This window comes from Arachis hypogaea, chromosome 10, assembly GCF_003086295.3.
Source record: "Arachis hypogaea cultivar Tifrunner chromosome 10, arahy.Tifrunner.gnm2.J5K5, whole genome shotgun sequence".
In the NCBI taxonomy this organism is placed as follows: domain Eukaryota; kingdom Viridiplantae; phylum Streptophyta; class Magnoliopsida; order Fabales; family Fabaceae; genus Arachis; species Arachis hypogaea.
The window spans coordinates 21,802,690-21,822,293 of record NC_092045.1 but is presented as its reverse complement, the minus strand read 5'-3'; the positions used below and the strand labels follow the sequence as shown (position 1 = coordinate 21,822,293).

Here is a 19,604-nt window from a genome sequence, read left to right as displayed (position 1 = left end):
TTTTGAATGATATACTACTATTTCTAAACAAGAAATTAAACAAGCAGGTTAGTTACAAGTAAATTACTAAAAATATGAATATGGAATCAATTATTGATCGATCACATCTCACTCTGAAATTATTTGAACGTCATTAAATTATTGAAAAAAAAATCTTTTTATATAAAAAATATATTTTTTATTTTTCGTGTGTTTAGTAAATTTTTAATAATAAAATAAAATTATTAAAAAAAATTCTTAGAAATCATCATATACATTTTTTTTAAAAAAATTTTTTAAAAAAATATTTTTCACATAATAAATAAATAATTTTTTTATATTATTATTATGTTTAAATATAATTAATAATAAAAAATTTTTTACATGAGATATCTAAATATAAAATTATTTTTACTTTTTTAATAATTTTTTAAAAAAAAACCACTCGAAAATTTTTTTTTTTAAACTCACCCAAATAAATCCTATATATTTAAAAAAATTAGAAAAAGGTTAGTAGATTAAAATTAATATATTTTATTATTAACTATATATGCGAATATATAAAATTCAACCCCTAATTTGAAGACTTCTGAAGCAAGCATTTACGAACTCATCAATTAACAAGTGGGTGCAACAACTTTTATTGGCACGAACCATGTTTTCCCAGCATTCATTCTGACCACGGATTATTTCTTAACTAAACCAAATATTCCAACATATCTCTCTCTTCTTTAATCTTCCCTATAAAAGCACCCTCTCTTAATACACTCTTACTTGCATATAGCAAAAACCTTAATCTCCATAGCATTATTAGCACAAATAATAATTAAACTCTAAAACATGGAGTATCCTACTATTCTCATCTTTCTGTTAGCCATGTTTGTTCTCTTAACTTCCGCATTTTCCTCAGCAAATGCCAAAATTTGTGAGCACGAGTTTGTTGTAAGTTCTCTCATTACCCTCTCTTCATTCTTATTTCTTATTCCCCAACCCCTTTTTTTTCTTTTATTTAATTTTAATATATAGGTTGAAGCAACACCAGTGAAGAGGCTGTGCAAAACTCACAATAGAATAACTGTGAATGGACAATATCCTGGCCCTACTTTGGAAGTCAACAATGGAGACACTTTGGTCGTCAAAGTCACTAACAAAGCTCGCTACAATGTCACCATTCACTGGTATATACCTAATAGTGCATACATAACATCAAAAAAATTTTTGAAAAAAAATAAATAGGTCTTTGACATTTTGGTCAATAAACATTTAAGTTTTCGAAAATTTAAAAATATATTTAAGTTCTTAATTTTTTTAAAATCTGGACATATCGATCATTTTCTCTATATTTGTTTTTTTTTGGTTTGGATCAAGATATCCATTGGGTTGAAGATCCAATGACTAATCTCCCGAATGGATACTATAAAATAAATTAAACCGAGTGACTCTTAATCTTTTGAGAGAATCTAACTTAGAAGAAATGGTTAATTAAGAGACACAATATCCTTGTCTATATGTGCTAGCTCGTGTTGATTAGGTTACGCACAATTAAAAATCACATTTTTTTTTGTGACTAATTAAAAATCACATTTTACGATTATTTATTTTGTTTTCAATAGCAATTAGATATTAGTTATCTTATATTTTGTCACTAAATAATTTTGGCGACAATTATACTATTATTAATAAAAATCTTTTTAATAATTATAAAAAATAGATAACTACATTATAACATACAATAATAATAACAAATATATAATTATTGCAAAAATATAATTAAATAAGATATATATAGATCATTATGCTATTGTCACTAAAAGTGATTTTTGTTATAGTATATATGGTTTTATAAATTTTTTGAAATATGATGTATTTATATTTTTAACATATATAATACTACAAAATAAAGAAAAAAATTGTAGCAACAGATAAATTGTCTGAAAATAAGGTAGTCTCAATGGTTGAGTACAGTAATGTTTCTAAATTTAGAAACATAGTATATTATTATTTAATTATATTGTTGTATATATTTTTGCTTAGGCACGGTGTTAGGCAAATGAGAACAGGGTGGGCAGATGGACCAGAATTTGTGACACAGTGTCCCATTAGACCTGGAGAGAGTTACACATACAGGTTCACAATTCAAGGACAAGAAGGTACTCTTTGGTGGCATGCTCATAGCTCATGGCTAAGGGCCACTGTTTATGGAGCTTTAATCATTCGTCCTATACAAGGACACCCCTACCCTTTCCCTAAGCCTCACCGAGAAACACCCATTCTTCTAGGTAATTATTCTTATTTATGCAATCTAGCTAATTAATTATTAGTTGACATTCATTGTGTAACATTTCACATTATTATTACTTAGAGCTTTAATGCGGTAGCTTTTTATAGGTTGCATTAGTTTTTATTAACAAGTTAATGTTAAACTATAACTTCATACTATCATAATAAAAGATAATTTATACCAATAAATTATAGTTTAAATGGCATAATCTTTCTATACTCACCTAAAAAGTCGTGAATTTAAGTCTTTTTGTTTTTGATAAAAAAAATTATTATCAAATTTATACAAATGAAAAAATGGCCAAACCAAATTTAAAAGTATTTCATTAAAAATGACCAAACTAAATTAATTAATATTGAAAGTGATGATAATGATGATTAGGGGAATGGTGGGATGCAAACCCTATCGATGTGGTGAGGCAGGCCACAAGAACAGGAGCAGCTCCTAATGTCTCTGATGCCTACACTATTAATGGTCAACCTGGTGATCTCTATAAGTGCTCTACCAAAGGTTTGATTATTATTCTTTGTTAATTTTGATTACAAATAATGGAACATGTCACATGATATATGTCTTGGCTAATAAATTTTACTTTAGGAAAAGGATTTTAAATAATTATGTGTCGAAAGTGGACACATACAATAACAATAATCATAATAATGAAGTGAACTTTTGATGGGGAAACTGTTGAAAAGAAAAATGAAATCATTAATATTAGACACTAGTATTAACAATAATCATTAATATTGTTTTTAAGTAATAATAATTTGCAATGCAGGGACTAGCATTGTTACAATTGATTCCGGCGAGACCAACCTCCTCCGTGTGGTAAACGCAGCACTCAACCAACCACTGTTTTTCACCGTCGCCAACCATAAGCTGACGGTGGTTGGCGCCGATGCCTCTTACGTAAGGCCATTCACCACCAAAGTCCTTATGCTGGGCCCGGGGCAAACCACCGACGTCTTGATCACCGGCGACCAGCCAGCTTCCCGGTACTACATGGCGGCGCGTGCCTACCAATCAGCACAAAACGCTGCTTTTGACAACACCACCACAACCGCCATACTGCAATACAGGAAAAGTTCTGTTATGAAACCAGTGATGCCATCACTTCCTGCTTACAATGACACAAATACAGTTACTGCATTCAGCAGAAGCTTCTTCAGCCCAAGAAAAGTTGAGGTTCCTACTCAGATTGACGACAATTTGTTTTTCACCGTTGGCTTGGGACTCAACAGGTATATATGCCCTATGCACAAATACTTTAAACAACCAAGATGTTAGATATCCACTAAAATTAGTCATAAAAATTAATTATTATTATAAAATAAATATTTAAATATAAAATAAATATTAAAAATAAATTATAAAAATATATAACAATTAAATTTAGTGACTGATTTTAATTTAAAAATAACATTTTTGAAAGAATAATCAAATAACTTTTTTTTGATAAAATCAGTTAAATTTTTTAAATTATTTTAAATTATAAATTTTTAATTCTAAATTTTAAATTATAATTTTTAAAAGAAATTAGTTAATGTTAACTAATTAAAAGTTAATTTTTTAAATATTTTTTATTTTAAAGTTGAAAAATATAAAAAACTTAATTTTTAGTTAATAAACATTAGTTATTTTTTTTAATTCTAAAAGTTTTTATTTTTAAAAATTTAGTATTTATAATTTAGGGTTCAAAATTAAAGAATTATGATTTATGATGTAAAATTTAAAATAAACAAAATAATTTTTAAAAAATTACTGATGTTAGTTGAAAAAAATTAGTTAATGTCATATTTCTTAAGAATATTTTTTAATTAAAAAGTTTAGATGACTAATAATTTTTTACCAACAACTAAGTAACACATCAAATTTATAATAATAATTATTTTAAGAGTCTTGAAACGATATTGAATACTTGTGCACACTTTTTTTTCACTAATAAGTAATAAATATTTCATAATTTTTTAGTTTTATAACTTCCTCTTTTTTTAGAAAAAGCAAAAGAATGACGTGAATTAAACTTAGATCCTCTGCTCACCGCGCTCGTCTTGTAGTTAGTTGTTACTAACCGTTTTATGATATGTTCTCTTTTGTGACTTAGTTCTAATTTTGGACTATATGTTCCCTCCATCTAAGTGTGTTCCTATGTTTCTGAACTCTATTTTTATTGCCTTAAATCCTTTTTAGTCCCAATTAATGATATCTAAAAATTTACCTAAAATGTTGGAAAATAGGTGCCCACCAAATTTTAGGAAAAATCGATGCCAAGGACCAAACGGGACAAGGTTCACTGCAAGCATAAACAATGTCTCATTTGTTCTCCCAAACAAGATTTCCATCCTTCAAGCACACCAACTTGGAATTCCGGGAGTGTTCACCACTGATTTTCCGGCGCAGCCAGCCGTGAAATTCGACTACACGGGCAACGTTAGCCGTTCGTTGTGGCAGCCGATTCGAGGGACCAAGGCTTACAAGCTAAAGTATGGGTCAAGAGTGCAGATTGTAATTCAGGACACTAGCATTGTGACCCCTGAGAACCACCCTATTCATCTTCATGGCTATGATTTCTACATTGTTGCTCAAGGTTTTGGAAATTTTGATGCCAAGAAAGATGCATCAAAGTTCAACCTTGTTGATCCACCTTTGAGGAACACTGTGGCTGTGCCTGTGAATGGATGGGCAGTTATTCGGTTTGTTGCTGATAATCCAGGTCAAAAATAAAATTATTTATTTATCCTTCTAATAAATTATTTCATTAAAAAATATTTTAATTACAAATGAAGGAAAATTTTACTATTCCAATATTTTGAGTACCTTTAGTTTGCGTTTTTATTTTCAATATTTTTTGTCTTTAGATTTTTGTTAAAGAAAAGTAAAAAATATTAAAAATAATAAAATCAAGTTTTCTGTTTTTATATTCTATTTTTTTCACAGAATTAAAAAAAATGAAAATAAAAATATAAATATAAATCCAACACACCCTTAAATTTCCATTTTTAACTTATATAATGATTCTTAGGACCTTATGCATATTATTTAAGTCTTTTCACTATTATTAGACAACTTCAAGTAGCTTTAATAGATTTAATTTAAATAGCACTAGTTATAAATCTTGTGATGATAAAGTGATTAATAATATTTTGATGTTTGATTTGATCTTATATTTTAGGTGCCTGGCTTATGCATTGTCACTTGGATGTTCACATTACATGGGGTTTGGCCACAATTCTCTTAGTAGAGAATGGAAATGGAGAATTGCAATCCATAGAGCCCCCTCCGTTGGATCTGCCTCTCTGTTAGGACCACCAAAATCATTGAATTCTTCAACCCAATAATGAAAGGGTTGTATTTTTTGCTTAGTTCCGAAGTTGTTATTATTGGTGTATGTTTCCCAACATTTGGGGAAGGATATTTTGATATTTTTGTGGATTTTTGGGTATGTTTCCAATATTTTTTATTTAGAGAAAAATCAAAATTGGGTTAAGGACTTTGGGCATTGTGATGTGGTCCAACACACACTGTAATCTTAGCCCGATTAGTTTAATTGATCCTATTATTATTATTATTGTTTTTTTTTTCAAAATTCATGTAACAAACACAATGTTACAGATCTGTTAGGAAAAGAGAAACAAATGTTAGTGGCTTAGTGCTAAATGTATCTGCCTCACAGGTCACAAGTTAAAATTCTTAATTACGATGGAAAAATAGCAAAAATAATCTGTCTTCGATTTTAGAAAAAGGATAAATACTAAAGAAAAATTAACAAAAAAAATTACTAATAATCAACCATTTGTTTATTTATTTATTTTGGAAAGACAAGTAACATGTTCAAAACATGAGGAACAAGAGACTAGAACTCACAAAAAATCAACCAGAGTAAAATACATTTAAATACCACAACTAACACCTCTAATGAGCGAAAAACATGATCCTTATTTTCCACTCCTAACCCAATACATTTTAATGTAAAACATGATCCCGGTTTATAAACATTTTCTGTCTTTGTCTAACAATCATCATAGTGATAAATTAGAGTAATACTTTTGGATTTCCAAGATAGACTTCGTTCACATGAAGCAATAAGTTATTGCTCAATTTCTATTAAGAAGAGCAAGTGAAGCCTAAGTCCCATCCATTTATACTTTGACCAAATAGCTAGGCAAATCACCTCAATAGGACTCAGTATTTAGAGTCTAGATAGATAGGCAAATCCTTGAATTTGGACAAACCATGCACTTCATTTTTCAAGAAACCACACATTTCCACTTTCTATCAACACGTTCTTTTAGCATGCCTTTGGTTAGTGGGTGTGTTTACCCAAGCCAAAGACATAGAAATACACATTTTTTATTTGATTAGTAAGACATAAAATTTTGATAGATATGAAAAGACAAAGGCATGCAAAGACACAAAATTTGTATATAGTAGAGAGGAGTAGAACACTAAACTTGAGACATAAACACACTATTTAATTTTAGATTGTTATTGGTAGTTATTTTTTGTTGACATGGTCACTGATTATTAATGGTGATAGTTTGATTGAGATAGTAGTGTGTAGTAGTGGTACTAATAACAATTTGTAACAAGGGGAATATTAAAATTTAATATAATTGTGATTTGTGTCTTCTGTTTTATAGTTGTATACCAAACAAGTTTAAAAAATTTATGTTTTATTGTGTCTGTGTCTTTAATGTCTATGTTTCTGTGTTTATCTATTAAAGGATAGACAAAACAAACGTAGTCTTAGAAACAAGCTAACCAAAACAAATCATGAATCATCAATTTTTAGGCACAACATCTTTATAGTAATACAAATGGAGAGCTCATATGTTGATGTGGTCTCATACATTGAGTCTGTGAGTTTATTTGCTTAGGTTGTTATTTTTAAATTTTAAATAATTTGTTTTGGTTGTTATATTTAGGTTGTTATTTTTTAAATTTTAAATTATTTTATTTAGGTTGTTATTTTTTAAATTTTAACACTATTTTTTTAAAATTTGTTGATTCTTTTTAGCATTATTTTTTAAATTTTTGTAGATTTTTTTCAAAAATTGTAGCTACATACGTAAATTTAGATATATTTACGTTAATTTAGAATTTTTAAAATTGTTAATATATTATTTACTTTATCTACAAATTTAATTCAAATTTAAATTAAAGTTAATCAAATTTAAAAAATTTTAATTATGAGTCAACTATAAAAGTATATAAGTTATGAGATATGTATAGTACCACAATTCAAAGTACATCAAACCCTTTTTTTTACATACATTCAAAATCTAAAATTTCTCTACTTATTCTAATGGCTGGTATCACAAAATTACAGAAATCAATCCTACAATCGACAATTTGTGTATACGTATACGAGTGATATGGTTATAGACACTGCCAAGTTACGAAAATTCTTCATTGCCATACTCAATTGAGATGGTTTGATTCGATGAAGATGTGAGTTTTCTACTAATAATTTTATATTTTATTTTAAATTTGTTTGTTTATCCCCAACTAATTGTTCTTTAATTTTTATTTATCAATTCTCGGGAGAAAAAATACACGCCTCGGTTAAGAGGGTTCTTATATCTCGATTCGTGAATTTGCTAAAGGAAAGAATATCGTACCAAATTATTTTGGTTTTGAACTCAATGAGGGTAACTTCAAGACTTCACATCATGAGTATGTGGTTAATTTAAACCAACGTACGGATGTGTACAGACTCTCAGAATCGTCAAGTATCTCACGATATGGATTTAATTTTGTGAGTTTTGACACTCTCAATGCTCCTGAGTAAGATTAAACCTACTTAGTAGGTAAGTTTATTGTTTTAGAAAAAGTATAATTTATTTATAGATTTATTTATTTTATTAATAATTTTGGCTATGTTTTTTTTTTAAACAAACTTATTGACAACAATTTTTTTATTTTAAATCATTTCAGATGTTGTTGGATATTTTGCTGGAATTAGAAATGAGAGAACTCTTGAAAAGAATGGCAATTTTATTGAATTAGAATTTGATGATGGGTAATCATATATTTATTTTTATAAATCTAAAAATTTTAATATTCTCATCTTTTTAAATTGCTATTTTAACTTATTTTTTTCTCTAAGATAGATATTATTTTATTATTATAAAATAAAGTTGTTTCCATAAGAAAGTACAAAAAAAATTGGGTATTCCCAATTATCACCAAATATGATTAGAAGACAAAAAGTTTAAGTAAGAGTAAAATAAGAATAAAGAGAAATGAGCAGCATTCATCAGGTATGGCTATTGAGTTCACGCACTAAACTGCTGGCTTCTTGCACTATCTCCGGCGTTGGGCTTATTAGTTTCTCAAAGACATACATATTCCTCCCTTTTCAAGTGCTCCAACATAGTGACACGATGAAGAGGATCTTTTGTCTACCTTCGATTTGAGCCGCTGCCCAAGATAAGGCTCGTTGCCACCAATTGATGAAGGTCTCCTCTTCTCTCTGCCATAGGTCAGGGGTTATTAAACTTAGACTCAAGATAGAAGACATTGGAACAAGGCATGAGAAATTGATTCATCTTTCAGCATGCATCTTGGGCAAGTGGCGGGGGTGGAAGCAAACCGGCTATGGATTTGTTGCAAAATCAGAAGCTTTTCATGAAGACTCTTCCATAAGAAAATCTTAATTTTATGAGGTAATTTCAATTCCCAAATACTATTACATACTCTATTATTCTGTATGTTCTGAGGTCTCAATGAAGTAGGAGAATGAAAGAACTCATAAGCAACTTTGTATCCTGACCCAACTTCATATATACCAGTTTGTGCGCTCACATATCTAAGGAAGAATTTCAACCTGTGCGGACGCACACGTTGGGAAGGCCATTCTGTTAGGGTCGCTGGCACAGGTTGTGCGAGTGAATAGATTCTGTAAGTTTTTCCACAGATTCTGTAAGTTTTTCCACCTGCGCGTACGCACACATTTTAAAATTTTTTGGGCGTCCGTACGCACAGACCCCTGTGCGGCCGCACACGTCCTGTTTCTCAAATTTACTTGTTTTCAACTATTCTACCTTCCCAACAAGATTGCAAACTTCTACAACACCATTTAAAGACTTTTGGGCCTAGTTTTAAGTATTAGAACATGGGGTATAACTTAAGGGTTCTAGTACATGATTTTATGATAAATTAGAAAATGGAGGCCTATGTTTCTGGTGTGCTGAGAATGGTTTGACGTTAGGTGAAGGATGATTGATATATGAGATGAGAAATGATGAACTTGTGGTATTTGGAAACTGAGTTATGAATGGATAGTGGTTGAGATGAGTCGGGGACTCGGATTGAGATGATGGATCTCTGTATATTGAAAATGCTTTTTAAAAACCACTGAAATATTGTTTTTACTAAGATTATGAGACGCTATGCGCCCGGCAGGGACGGTGGTTAATCCCGCCTGTCAAGGTAGCGGCAGTGGCGTAAGGACGGTGGTTAATCCTGCTTACGTTGAGATGTGAGGTCTGAGGTAAGAGTATCCCGCTCGCATCCCTTCGGATCTATAGAGCGTGCAGGCGCCGGTACCTAGACAGTGATCCGAGCACTATATCTCGGGGGTTCCCATATGAGAAATCCGAAGGGCGACGTCTCCATGGAGATGTGTCGGGTTGGCAATTGAACCAACAATGTAATATCACAGCCAGTAGGGCAGGCATTCATCATATGCATTTTCTATCTATTTGTATGCTTTGTTTACTTGTAATGGCTTGCCTAATTGAATAACATGCTTACTTGCTATCTGAATTATTTGCCTTATATGCTTCTACTTGTGCTTTACTTGCATTATATATTACCTATATTTTCTACTGGGATTGAGGAGGTTCAGAAGGCGGTGGCGATGGGATCGCATGGAGGATCGGTTGGTGAAGGCTGTGGGACAGCGGTGTTTGGTTAGAGTAGAAATTCCCTAAGATAGATTACCTGGTTTATTTAAGTCAATGTTGGTATATCATGCTTATCTATTTTACAATGCTTAAGTAATGAAATCTTGTGATGGATATGGAGTTTAGGATTGCCTTTGGCGTCTCGGGGTCTTATGTCCTACATTACTGGGCACTGTTACCATATTGAGAACCTCCGATTCTCATACCATATTTTTGTTGTGTTTTTCAGATGCAGGTCGCAACCCACCTCGATGAGTTGCTTACCTGTATATGGCTAGCCGGTTTAAACTCCGCGAGTCGTGACTAGTTTCCTATGATATTATATACTTATCTTTTGTTATATCTTATCTGTTTCTTGTGCCTTAAGCTAGTAGCTTCGTTAGTATGTTTTACGCTTTTAAAATCCTGTTTTTGAACTATATCCTTCATCGGGCTTCTAAATTATACTATTCTTTCTATATATATTATGTATGAGTTTAGAACTGTCGTAATCTCTGATTAACTTTTGCTTTACGACGCGAGGTAAGACTTAGACTAATTAGGGTGTTACACTTATGATGAGCTCTAATCGTTTAACAGCAACAGATGGCAAGTGATGTGATGATCCTACATTATTTCGTTCTTTGTTGGGAGGTTTACAATACATCATAATCATAAAACCTGATATTGCATATTGGGTCAATAAAATTAGCCAATTTATGGCCTCTCACAAGCAAGAACATTGGATAGCCTTGAAGAGAATCTCCACTACCTTGCAGGTACGTTTGATATTTGCTTTACACTTCTAGAAATCCACTGACTTGCGCCTTACAGCTTTTGCAGATTCAGATTGGGCTTCTGATTTATCACAAGTCTACTTCTGTCTTCTGTGTTTTTCTTGGCGTAAATCTTGTCTCTTGGAAATGTAGCAAGCAATCAACAATGAATAGAAGCTCTACCAAACTAGAATTTCGTGCGCTTGCAACGGTATTTACTGAGCTCATTTGGATTCAGCATTTACTCATTGAGATACAATAACCTTGTACTATGTCACCTACAGTTTTTTGTAACAATATGTCCGCTGTGCTCCTTGCTTATAATCCTATTTTACACAATCGAACCATACACTTTGAACTAGACTTTTATTTTGTTCGTGATCAAGTCACCAAGGGGCTTGTCGCTGGTACTCATATTTCTAGCCTCTCTCAGTATTCCCCCAAATATTTTGACAAACTCAGGTTGGCTGAGTTTGGACGACTGTAGAGAGTAGAGCTAAGTATATAAGTATTAGTTGTACTATCAGTTCTAGTGTTTTATATATAAAATAGTCGTGAGGCTTGGCATAGATTTCTACATGGTATGCTTAATAATATAAATCAAGAAATGCTCACACCACCTAAGAAAGTGCAATCAACATCGTGAACGCCAAACACACACAAATATGTTAATTTTAAATTTTTGTTCATGGTATAGAAAATAAGTAACCACTAACCACTAACCAATGACAATTAATGCTGTCACCATCTTGCTTGATATATAGAGTACAATAATGAGTAGCAATTAAATCATATAATTGACCAGCAAAGAAATCATCTTAATAAAAAAAATTTGATTCTTAAAAACAAATTAAGAAAAGCAATGCAGAATGCGAGTACCCATTAGCTAATAACAAAGTACTTTCCAACTCTAAATCAAATCCAAATCCCACAATTAATCAAACCTAATTTTTAATTTATTTGTTAATTTTCTAGGAGAAGAATAGAATAAGAAGATAATCTTATATGTGAAGTTGTTATATCAAAATTGTTGTTACATGATACAAGAGTTATCCTATTTATAAGAATATTACTAACTCACCTCGTAAATATTCATTTACTAATTACTAGTAATTATTAACTTAACTTCTAACTACTAACGTCTCTAATAATATTTTAATAGAAAATGCTATTTGTATACTAAAATTAGCCACTAAAATCAGTCACTAATGTATTTATATATATAAATACATATGTGGTTTAATTTATTTTCAATGTGTATTTGTAGTCCAACATGTATTTTATACTGGTGGCTAATTTTGGTGGCTGATTTTAGTATACACTTAGCATAATTCTATTTTAATATGCCCATAAAAACTGGTGGATAGAAAATGTCAATAATTTCCGACTTAAATAAGTTTCCATACAATGGTTGAGAAAGAGGTGTGTAGTGCGATAACGTAGAGAAAGAGAAGGAAGATAAACGAAGAGAGAGGTGCGGCGTCGGCCATGATTTTGGTCACGACGAAAGGAGGAACAGTGCTTCTGCTCTAGTTAGTAAAAGATGTGAGCAGTGTACGGTGACATAGAAGAGACGATGCGTGCGGCATAGTCGTGTTCGTGCAATTATGAATGTGAAGCCACTTCATATTTCTATACTGATAACAGATTTCTAATGTACATGAAATATGATTGATTAAATTATTGGTTAAAACAAAAAAGACCTTCTAAAATCTTAAAGTTTTAAACCTCGATTAGTAGAGGTTTTCTTTTCCAAAACCTTCCTCCCTCCACATTGCATCACCAAGAGTGAAATTTTCCCACCATAAAACTCTGTGGACGCTAACATGTCGCCAATAACTCCTAATTGATCCGCGTTGTCCATAAAATCCATCATTTCTTCATCCGTAATACTCATAGATTGATGCCTCTTTCCGACAATGACAAGGTCATATATCTCCATCTCCATGCCCCGAATCGCTTCTAAAACACCTATGGAATCTTCTACCAAAATTTCATGAAAATTAGCATTGTTGTGGACAACCTTCTTCCCCTTGAATTCATCTACCAAGCATTCGTCCAATATCTTATCTGCTTCTGCTTGTTCTTCTTCTACTGGTTTATTAATATTATTATTATTATTATTATTATTATTATTATTATTATTATCTAACCCTAATGATGATGATGATGATGGGTTGCTGCTATCAAAGTTGTGTTGCTCTTGTACAATGAATTGTACTAGTGTGACCTTTATGGTTATACGGTCCAACATTCTAATACCTAATGCTAGTGCTTCTCTATCGTCTTGCCCACCAAGGAAGAAGATAGCCACATGAAAACATGATAACGATGCATTCAAAGCCAATGTTGAATATCTGATATATATGATACCACAAATTAGTTGTTTACAGTGAAAGATAAAAAAAAAAAGTTATTAATAGTTCCAAGGAATTATATATACACAGACACTAGATAGTGTCAAGACATACAAAAATATCATTATATAAAATAAATTAGTCTTTCTTTAAAATTATAAAGGGACTAATATGTTAGAAGAAAATAATGCTAGAGAACTTATAAAAAAAATTATTAGGAACTAAAATGTTGAATTTCAAATTTTTTAGTGAACAATTTTTAATATTTAGTCATGGTTAACCCTTTAAAATTTTTGGATGTAATTAAGAGGCACACAATGTTTCATACTATTATAAAAGGATTAAAAAGAACTGGTCATATATTTTATCATCCCATGTATGGAAATATACCTGTCCACTAGGATGCCTATTGTGCATCTTGCATTTAGTTGAAAGGAGGTGTTAAGGTCGCGAATAAAGGTTCCGTCATGGCTATTAATGCTTTGGTTGTATTCATAGAAAGGGATGAGAATCAAAGATATCCGGTTGTGGTCAGCAAGATTACAAACAGACTCATGCATGATCTTGTAAGGCGCAATGTTGACATAGGAAAGCACGGTTACCGCACCTGTCAAGTTAAAAAAATTTTAAATAGTAAAATTGTCAAAGTTAGTATAAATTTTAGAGAAAAGTTACAAGATCGGTAAAATTTATTTATTTTGACCAACACTTTTAGTATAGCCATCATACCAATTTCTTTAGTATAACAATCTAACAATATACTTTTAATTTATATTTTTAAGTATTGATGGTTAATTACAGAAAAAAAAAATTATATTGTTCCTCTAACATTTTTTATTTGTAAAATTGATTGACCCATTTAAAATGACAAGATCAAAAGATTTTAAGAATTAAATTGAAATTCTAGTTATCATTGTACCTGCAGAGTTTTGCGAGTAATTCTCAAATGCTCGCATGATCTGGTTGGTTTCAAGATAAATGGCGGATGATTTGACCTTCTTGTTTTTCTTTTTCAAAGGAAGAAGAATGGGTGTACTTTTTCCCAAGAGCTCAACAAGGTGTATGACGTGGACACACAGAGGACTCTCTTGGTAGGTGTTAAAGGATTCTAGAAGCGCAATCATGCTAGGAACATCTGTGTCTTTGTGTACGCAAGAAATGATGCTAAATTCTGATGTTAAAGAAGTTCTTTGGATTGTTCTCACTCTTGCATCATGTGCACTTGGTTCTTTTGACAAACGAGGATGATGTTTGTATAAGAACTTTATCAATGGTGCAGAAATAGCGGTTATCAACAAAGCATGAAGCTCGAGTATAACAAATATGTAATCTTCAAAAATCTAAAAAAAAAAGAGATATTCCTAGTTAAATGGGTTTATTTAAAATTATAATAAAAATTTAGTGTAGTAATTATACAAATATGCTTTGTAAACATTAATGATCAATCTAATTTTGATACATTGACATTCAATTCTGTATTTTTACATCAGCAAATATATATATATATATATATATATATATATATATATATATATTTACAACTAACCCATGAATTGTTAATAAATGTCCTATTATATGCAAATATTATTTTTATATATAATAAATTTTAGCTAGTGTGCATGAACATGACTATTTGAATTTAAAATGTCTTTCATTTAAGTTATTTTTAATATTTTTTTTTTGACATTTATAATGTTAGTATCATTCAAAAAATTACATAATCAAAAGTCACATTTAACTTTTAAGTTATAAATTGTAAAATAAGATTAATAAGATAGTACATACCTGTGCTCTCATCATTCCATGAAATAAGATTAGGTCAAGTATGCCTTCAATGCTCATCATAAGGCCAAGAATAAACCCATGTTTTAATCTTAAATTATGCGCCATGCCAAGGACCATAGTTACAAGCACTTTTGTCATGACCCCACACAAAACAACAAACTCAACCATCAAATTTTGGTACCAATATTCATCAGTAATGCTACTTATTTTTGTGGTTGTGCCTAACGTCAAATAGAAAAAAGGCATAATAAGTTCCGATATAACAACTTCAGACCTCTCCACTATTGTTGTTGCCAAAGGGGGACCATTAGGGATAAACAAACCATAAAGTGTGGGTCCCATTATGAACGTTATTCCAATGATATCACTAATTGTTGCCATGCCAATAACACCTAGAAGGACCATAGTAACATAACCTTGTTTTACCGGTTCCCCCTTTGGTGTTCTTTTAATTATCACCTTCATTATTGGTCTTACAACAAAGCACAAGAACATCAAGAAGGCCACAAGGAAACTTAGGTTTGCAAATGAGAAGTTTAGTGTGTTTGTTGCTAACACGTAGGTTATCAACACAATCCACTGACACATTTCGGACACGATAGCCGTAGACAGAGCGATCTGACCTATTTCCATAGTTATAAGGTTGAGTTCCATCAAGAAATCTGAGACAACGGGAAAACTAGTCCAACAAGGGATGCTTGGTTGCTTTAATTTACCTCTATATTCCAAGTTGGTATAGTGTGCTAGGGTGTACATAACAAGAAAAGAACTTAAGAACGGCATGAAACCTAATTTCCAATATTTTTTGGCTGCTTTTATAGTTGGGACTATGTCCATTTTTAGTGTGATGAAGAACACACTATATGCAGCACCTAACCTTCCCAACAAGAATAAAATTGGAGATTGTATAGGAGGATATACAACTTCAAATAAATGGTTGCCCAAAATTGATGGTCCTACCAGAATGCCACCCTGAAATGTTTTGGCAAGTACTTAGAAAAGTAGGCACTATCAATTATAATGTAGCTAATATATCTTTTGTGTTTATGCAAAATTTAATTATTATGTCATGACAAGTTTCATTACTATCATAAAAAAATTGCTTACCAATTAGTTTAATAATTGGTTTCCCTAATAAAAACAAATATGTGAAGTATGTATAAATAATATAAAGACAAATAGACAGGATGAATACATCTTGTGTTCATAAAGTTCTTTTTTTCGTCTTAAACAAATGCTAATCTTATATATATGTTGAATATTGAGAAAAACAAAATAAAATTTAAATATGATAAAAGTTACCAGAACATAGCAGACGAATTTGGGTGTGCTTAGAGGCCTGAGAACAATGTACAATATTCGGGAAGCTATAATGAAGATAATGATTTGGAACAACGTGACAGGAACAACAAAATCAAATGGATTATCTCCAACCCACATGCCTACAGAATGCAAGTAACTATCCCTCCTAGGCACACAGATTGTGGTAATACCATGTTCACCAGATACGATGGTTCCTCCTTCTTTTGCCATTAATATGGTGTCTGAAATTCACTTGTAGGGCTCAAAAATAAAAAGATGAGTCCCACCTTACTTCAATATTATTCTTCCATAAATTCGATAAAAGTTCTATCAGCACCAGATAATTTCCCAAATATTTATGTGCAATTTTGTGCACAATTCTACATAACCCCTTAAGTGAAAAAGACAATAAATCAAACGTTTTTAATTTCTTTACTTTTTTTTCTCACAAAATCTTTAAAAGTGAAAATTCAGAAAATAGCTTATTTTTCCATAGTTTTTTAAGTTTGGTAGATATGACAGTTACTTTTATGTCTGGCACTTGAAATTTGATCGGAAGATGAGTTGTGAGTGTAATATATTATTATTTATTCTGTGATGGGTGTGCAAAACAATATATTTAGATATTTAGCAATATGTAATATTTTCAAAGGATGAGTTGGAATTGATTTATTTTCGCAATTACAACAAGTCATTAACTAATCCTATTAATTAAAATCTATTTCATCTTTCATAGTCACCAATATTCCCACTTTGAAGATCACCTCCTTCCAAAAGCTATTGTTTACATTAATAGAGATGAAGCTAACTGTAAAACCAAGACTAATTTAATTAATGAAATTTTATTCTTAGAAAAAATTATTTCAAATTAACAAGGTAAAAGGACAAGTTTAGTGCTGGTGTATATATATAGAGAGAGAGAGAGCTAGAGAAAGACATGGATCCATATGCTCATGTATTTATCGTTTAAATAATTCTTCACACGCCATTAATAATTTTTTTTTTTTAGAAAATGATCCTTTTCTTTCTTGTAAGATGTCTAAATAATACTAATTGTTTTCTCTATCTTTCAAATGTACACTTTTTTTTTTTCTTGCTAGAATTAAATAACATATATTTTAGTCTACTTAATTAAAATACTCTTTAATAATCATTTTTATAGATAAATTAGTCAATTATTTTATTAATTTAGAAAAAAATAATAATATAAAATATATACATATTATTATTGTAAAGATTTCAATTATTTTTAATATTTTAACTTGTTATAAAAATACTCTTTAATAATTATTTTTATATATAAATTAGTGACAATTATTTTAGTATTATATATATATATTTATTATTATTATTATTATAGATTTGATTTATTTTTAATATTTTATCTTGTTATAAAAATATTTAATTCAAAATTTTTTTATATATTTTATGATTAATAAAAAATATCAAAAATAAATAATATTTATTACTTTTAAAATTATTATTGATATTATTATAGTAGTAAAAATAATAATATAAAATATATTTATTATTATAATATATTTATTTGTCTTTAATATGTTATCATTAATCATGAAATATATAAAAAATTTAGATTAAATATTTTTGTAAGAAGTTAAAATATTAAAAATAAATTAAATATATTACATTAATAATAAATATATATTTTATATTATTATTACTAATATATAATTATAATAATGATTATTGAAGGATATTTTTGTAAATCCCGTTAAATTAGTAAATAAATAGTCAATAAATTAAATTTTAATAAAAAAATTAAAAATGTGAATTTTATATTAAATTAGGATAAAACTCATTAAAACGAGAATTTTGACACAAATTTTAAAGAATTTAGCCTAAAATTGAGTCGAACGAGTCGAACCGATTGAACCAAGACCAAAATGAGCCCAAGATCCAACCCATCAGCCCATACACTTAAGAGAAGCAACACTCTTCATCTCCATTCAGCCGAGAATGCTGAAGCTATGCAAGGGGAGAGAAGAGAAGGGTTCCAACCCTAGGCTTTGATTCCAACCACCATAACTTCTCACTCCAAGCTCCGATCGTCGCACTATTTGTGGCCACGCGTCCAGCGCGTCGATCTCTACAAACCTATCGGAACAATTTCATTGGTAAGCTTCTCTTTCGATCACCGAGTCTCTCTACCCCTTGATTTTCGAAAATCATGACTACATGTGTTGAGATTTTTTATCCTTGATGTTATAGGACTCGATTAGCTTGAGAAAAATGTTCACTCTTGTTGTGTGACGCTTTGGTAAGGTGAGAATTTAAAGAATCCTATCTAATTCCTTAATTTTATATGTTGGGTATTGAATTCGGTATTTAGGTATATGAATCATGTATTAGGTGTATGTGTATATATATGATTTGGAGCTATTGGAAGTTTGATTGAAAACTTGGTGGGTGTTAGAGCTGAATTGTGGTGTTAAATCTTTGCCTTTTCGTCTAAGAGGGTTGCTTGGGATAATGTGTGAAAATTGGCCAAGGTATGGTTTAGGTTTCGCGTATATAATATATAATGTTCTGTGAAGATTTAGGCTAGTGGACTATAAGATAGGGATGAATGTACAAACATGTAAATTGATTAGTGTTTGATTAGTGTTTGATGATAAATATTGAGTTTTGGTTTAAATTGTTGGTGCTGAATTTGGAATGCCAATTAAAGATTTATTGGTGCTTGTAAAGTGGAGAAGGTGAATGAATATGAATTGTAGTGGTTTGATGGTGATTATTGTGACTAGAGTAATAAGTTATGGGTAAAGAGTTTATGTATATATTGATGTGTGAGTGACAAAAGTAAGGTGATGGAAGTTTTGGTATTATAATTGGTATGATTGTTGTGATTGGTTATATGTGTAAAGGAAGGAAGAGTTGAGGTTGGTTTATGAAAATGAAGGTTTGGATCATGTAAATTTGGTTTTTTTTTGGCCGAACTTCGGTGAGTCATAACTTGGCTTCCGAACCTCTGAAGAATTTGAAATCTATTTTAAATGAAAATTAAGTCCGTGAAGTTTACGCCGTTCAAAGAATGGATGAAAAATATTTTAAAACAAAAAAGTTATGTGCGTCGAAAGTTTGGAATTCTACAGCATTTCAGACTTGGCAAAATTTTTTTGGAAAACGCATGTCCTCACGTACGTGTGGGCCTGGAATTTGAGTACGCGTTCAGTCGCTCGCAACGCGACCAACCCTCTTGGGCTAGGATCCACGC

General features: G+C 30.7%; 2 protein-coding genes across 2 annotated transcripts; one reads left to right on the top strand and one right to left on the bottom strand.

Moving 5' to 3' along the window:
• Positions 1-570: 570 nt before the first annotated feature.
• On the top strand, positions 571-5,828 carry LOC112715364 (laccase-12). Its single transcript, XM_025767123.3, has 7 exons — positions 571-921; positions 1,006-1,157; positions 2,014-2,258; positions 2,642-2,770; positions 3,039-3,501; positions 4,498-4,973; positions 5,433-5,828. The coding sequence occupies exons 1-7, from the start codon at positions 820-822 to the stop codon at positions 5,561-5,563; spliced, it is 1,698 nt and encodes a 565-aa protein (XP_025622908.1). The 5' UTR covers positions 571-819; the 3' UTR covers positions 5,564-5,828.
• A 6,745-nt stretch (positions 5,829-12,573) lies between these two features.
• On the bottom strand, positions 12,574-16,747 carry LOC112715362 (cation/H(+) antiporter 15-like). Its single transcript, XM_025767122.3, has 5 exons — positions 16,370-16,747; positions 15,068-16,039; positions 14,202-14,622; positions 13,673-13,889; positions 12,574-13,282 (listed from the first exon to the last, which is right to left on the bottom strand). The coding sequence occupies exons 1-5, from the start codon at positions 16,598-16,600 to the stop codon at positions 12,640-12,642; spliced, it is 2,484 nt and encodes an 827-aa protein (XP_025622907.1). The 5' UTR covers positions 16,601-16,747; the 3' UTR covers positions 12,574-12,639.
• Between the last annotated feature and the right edge of the window lie 2,857 nt (positions 16,748-19,604).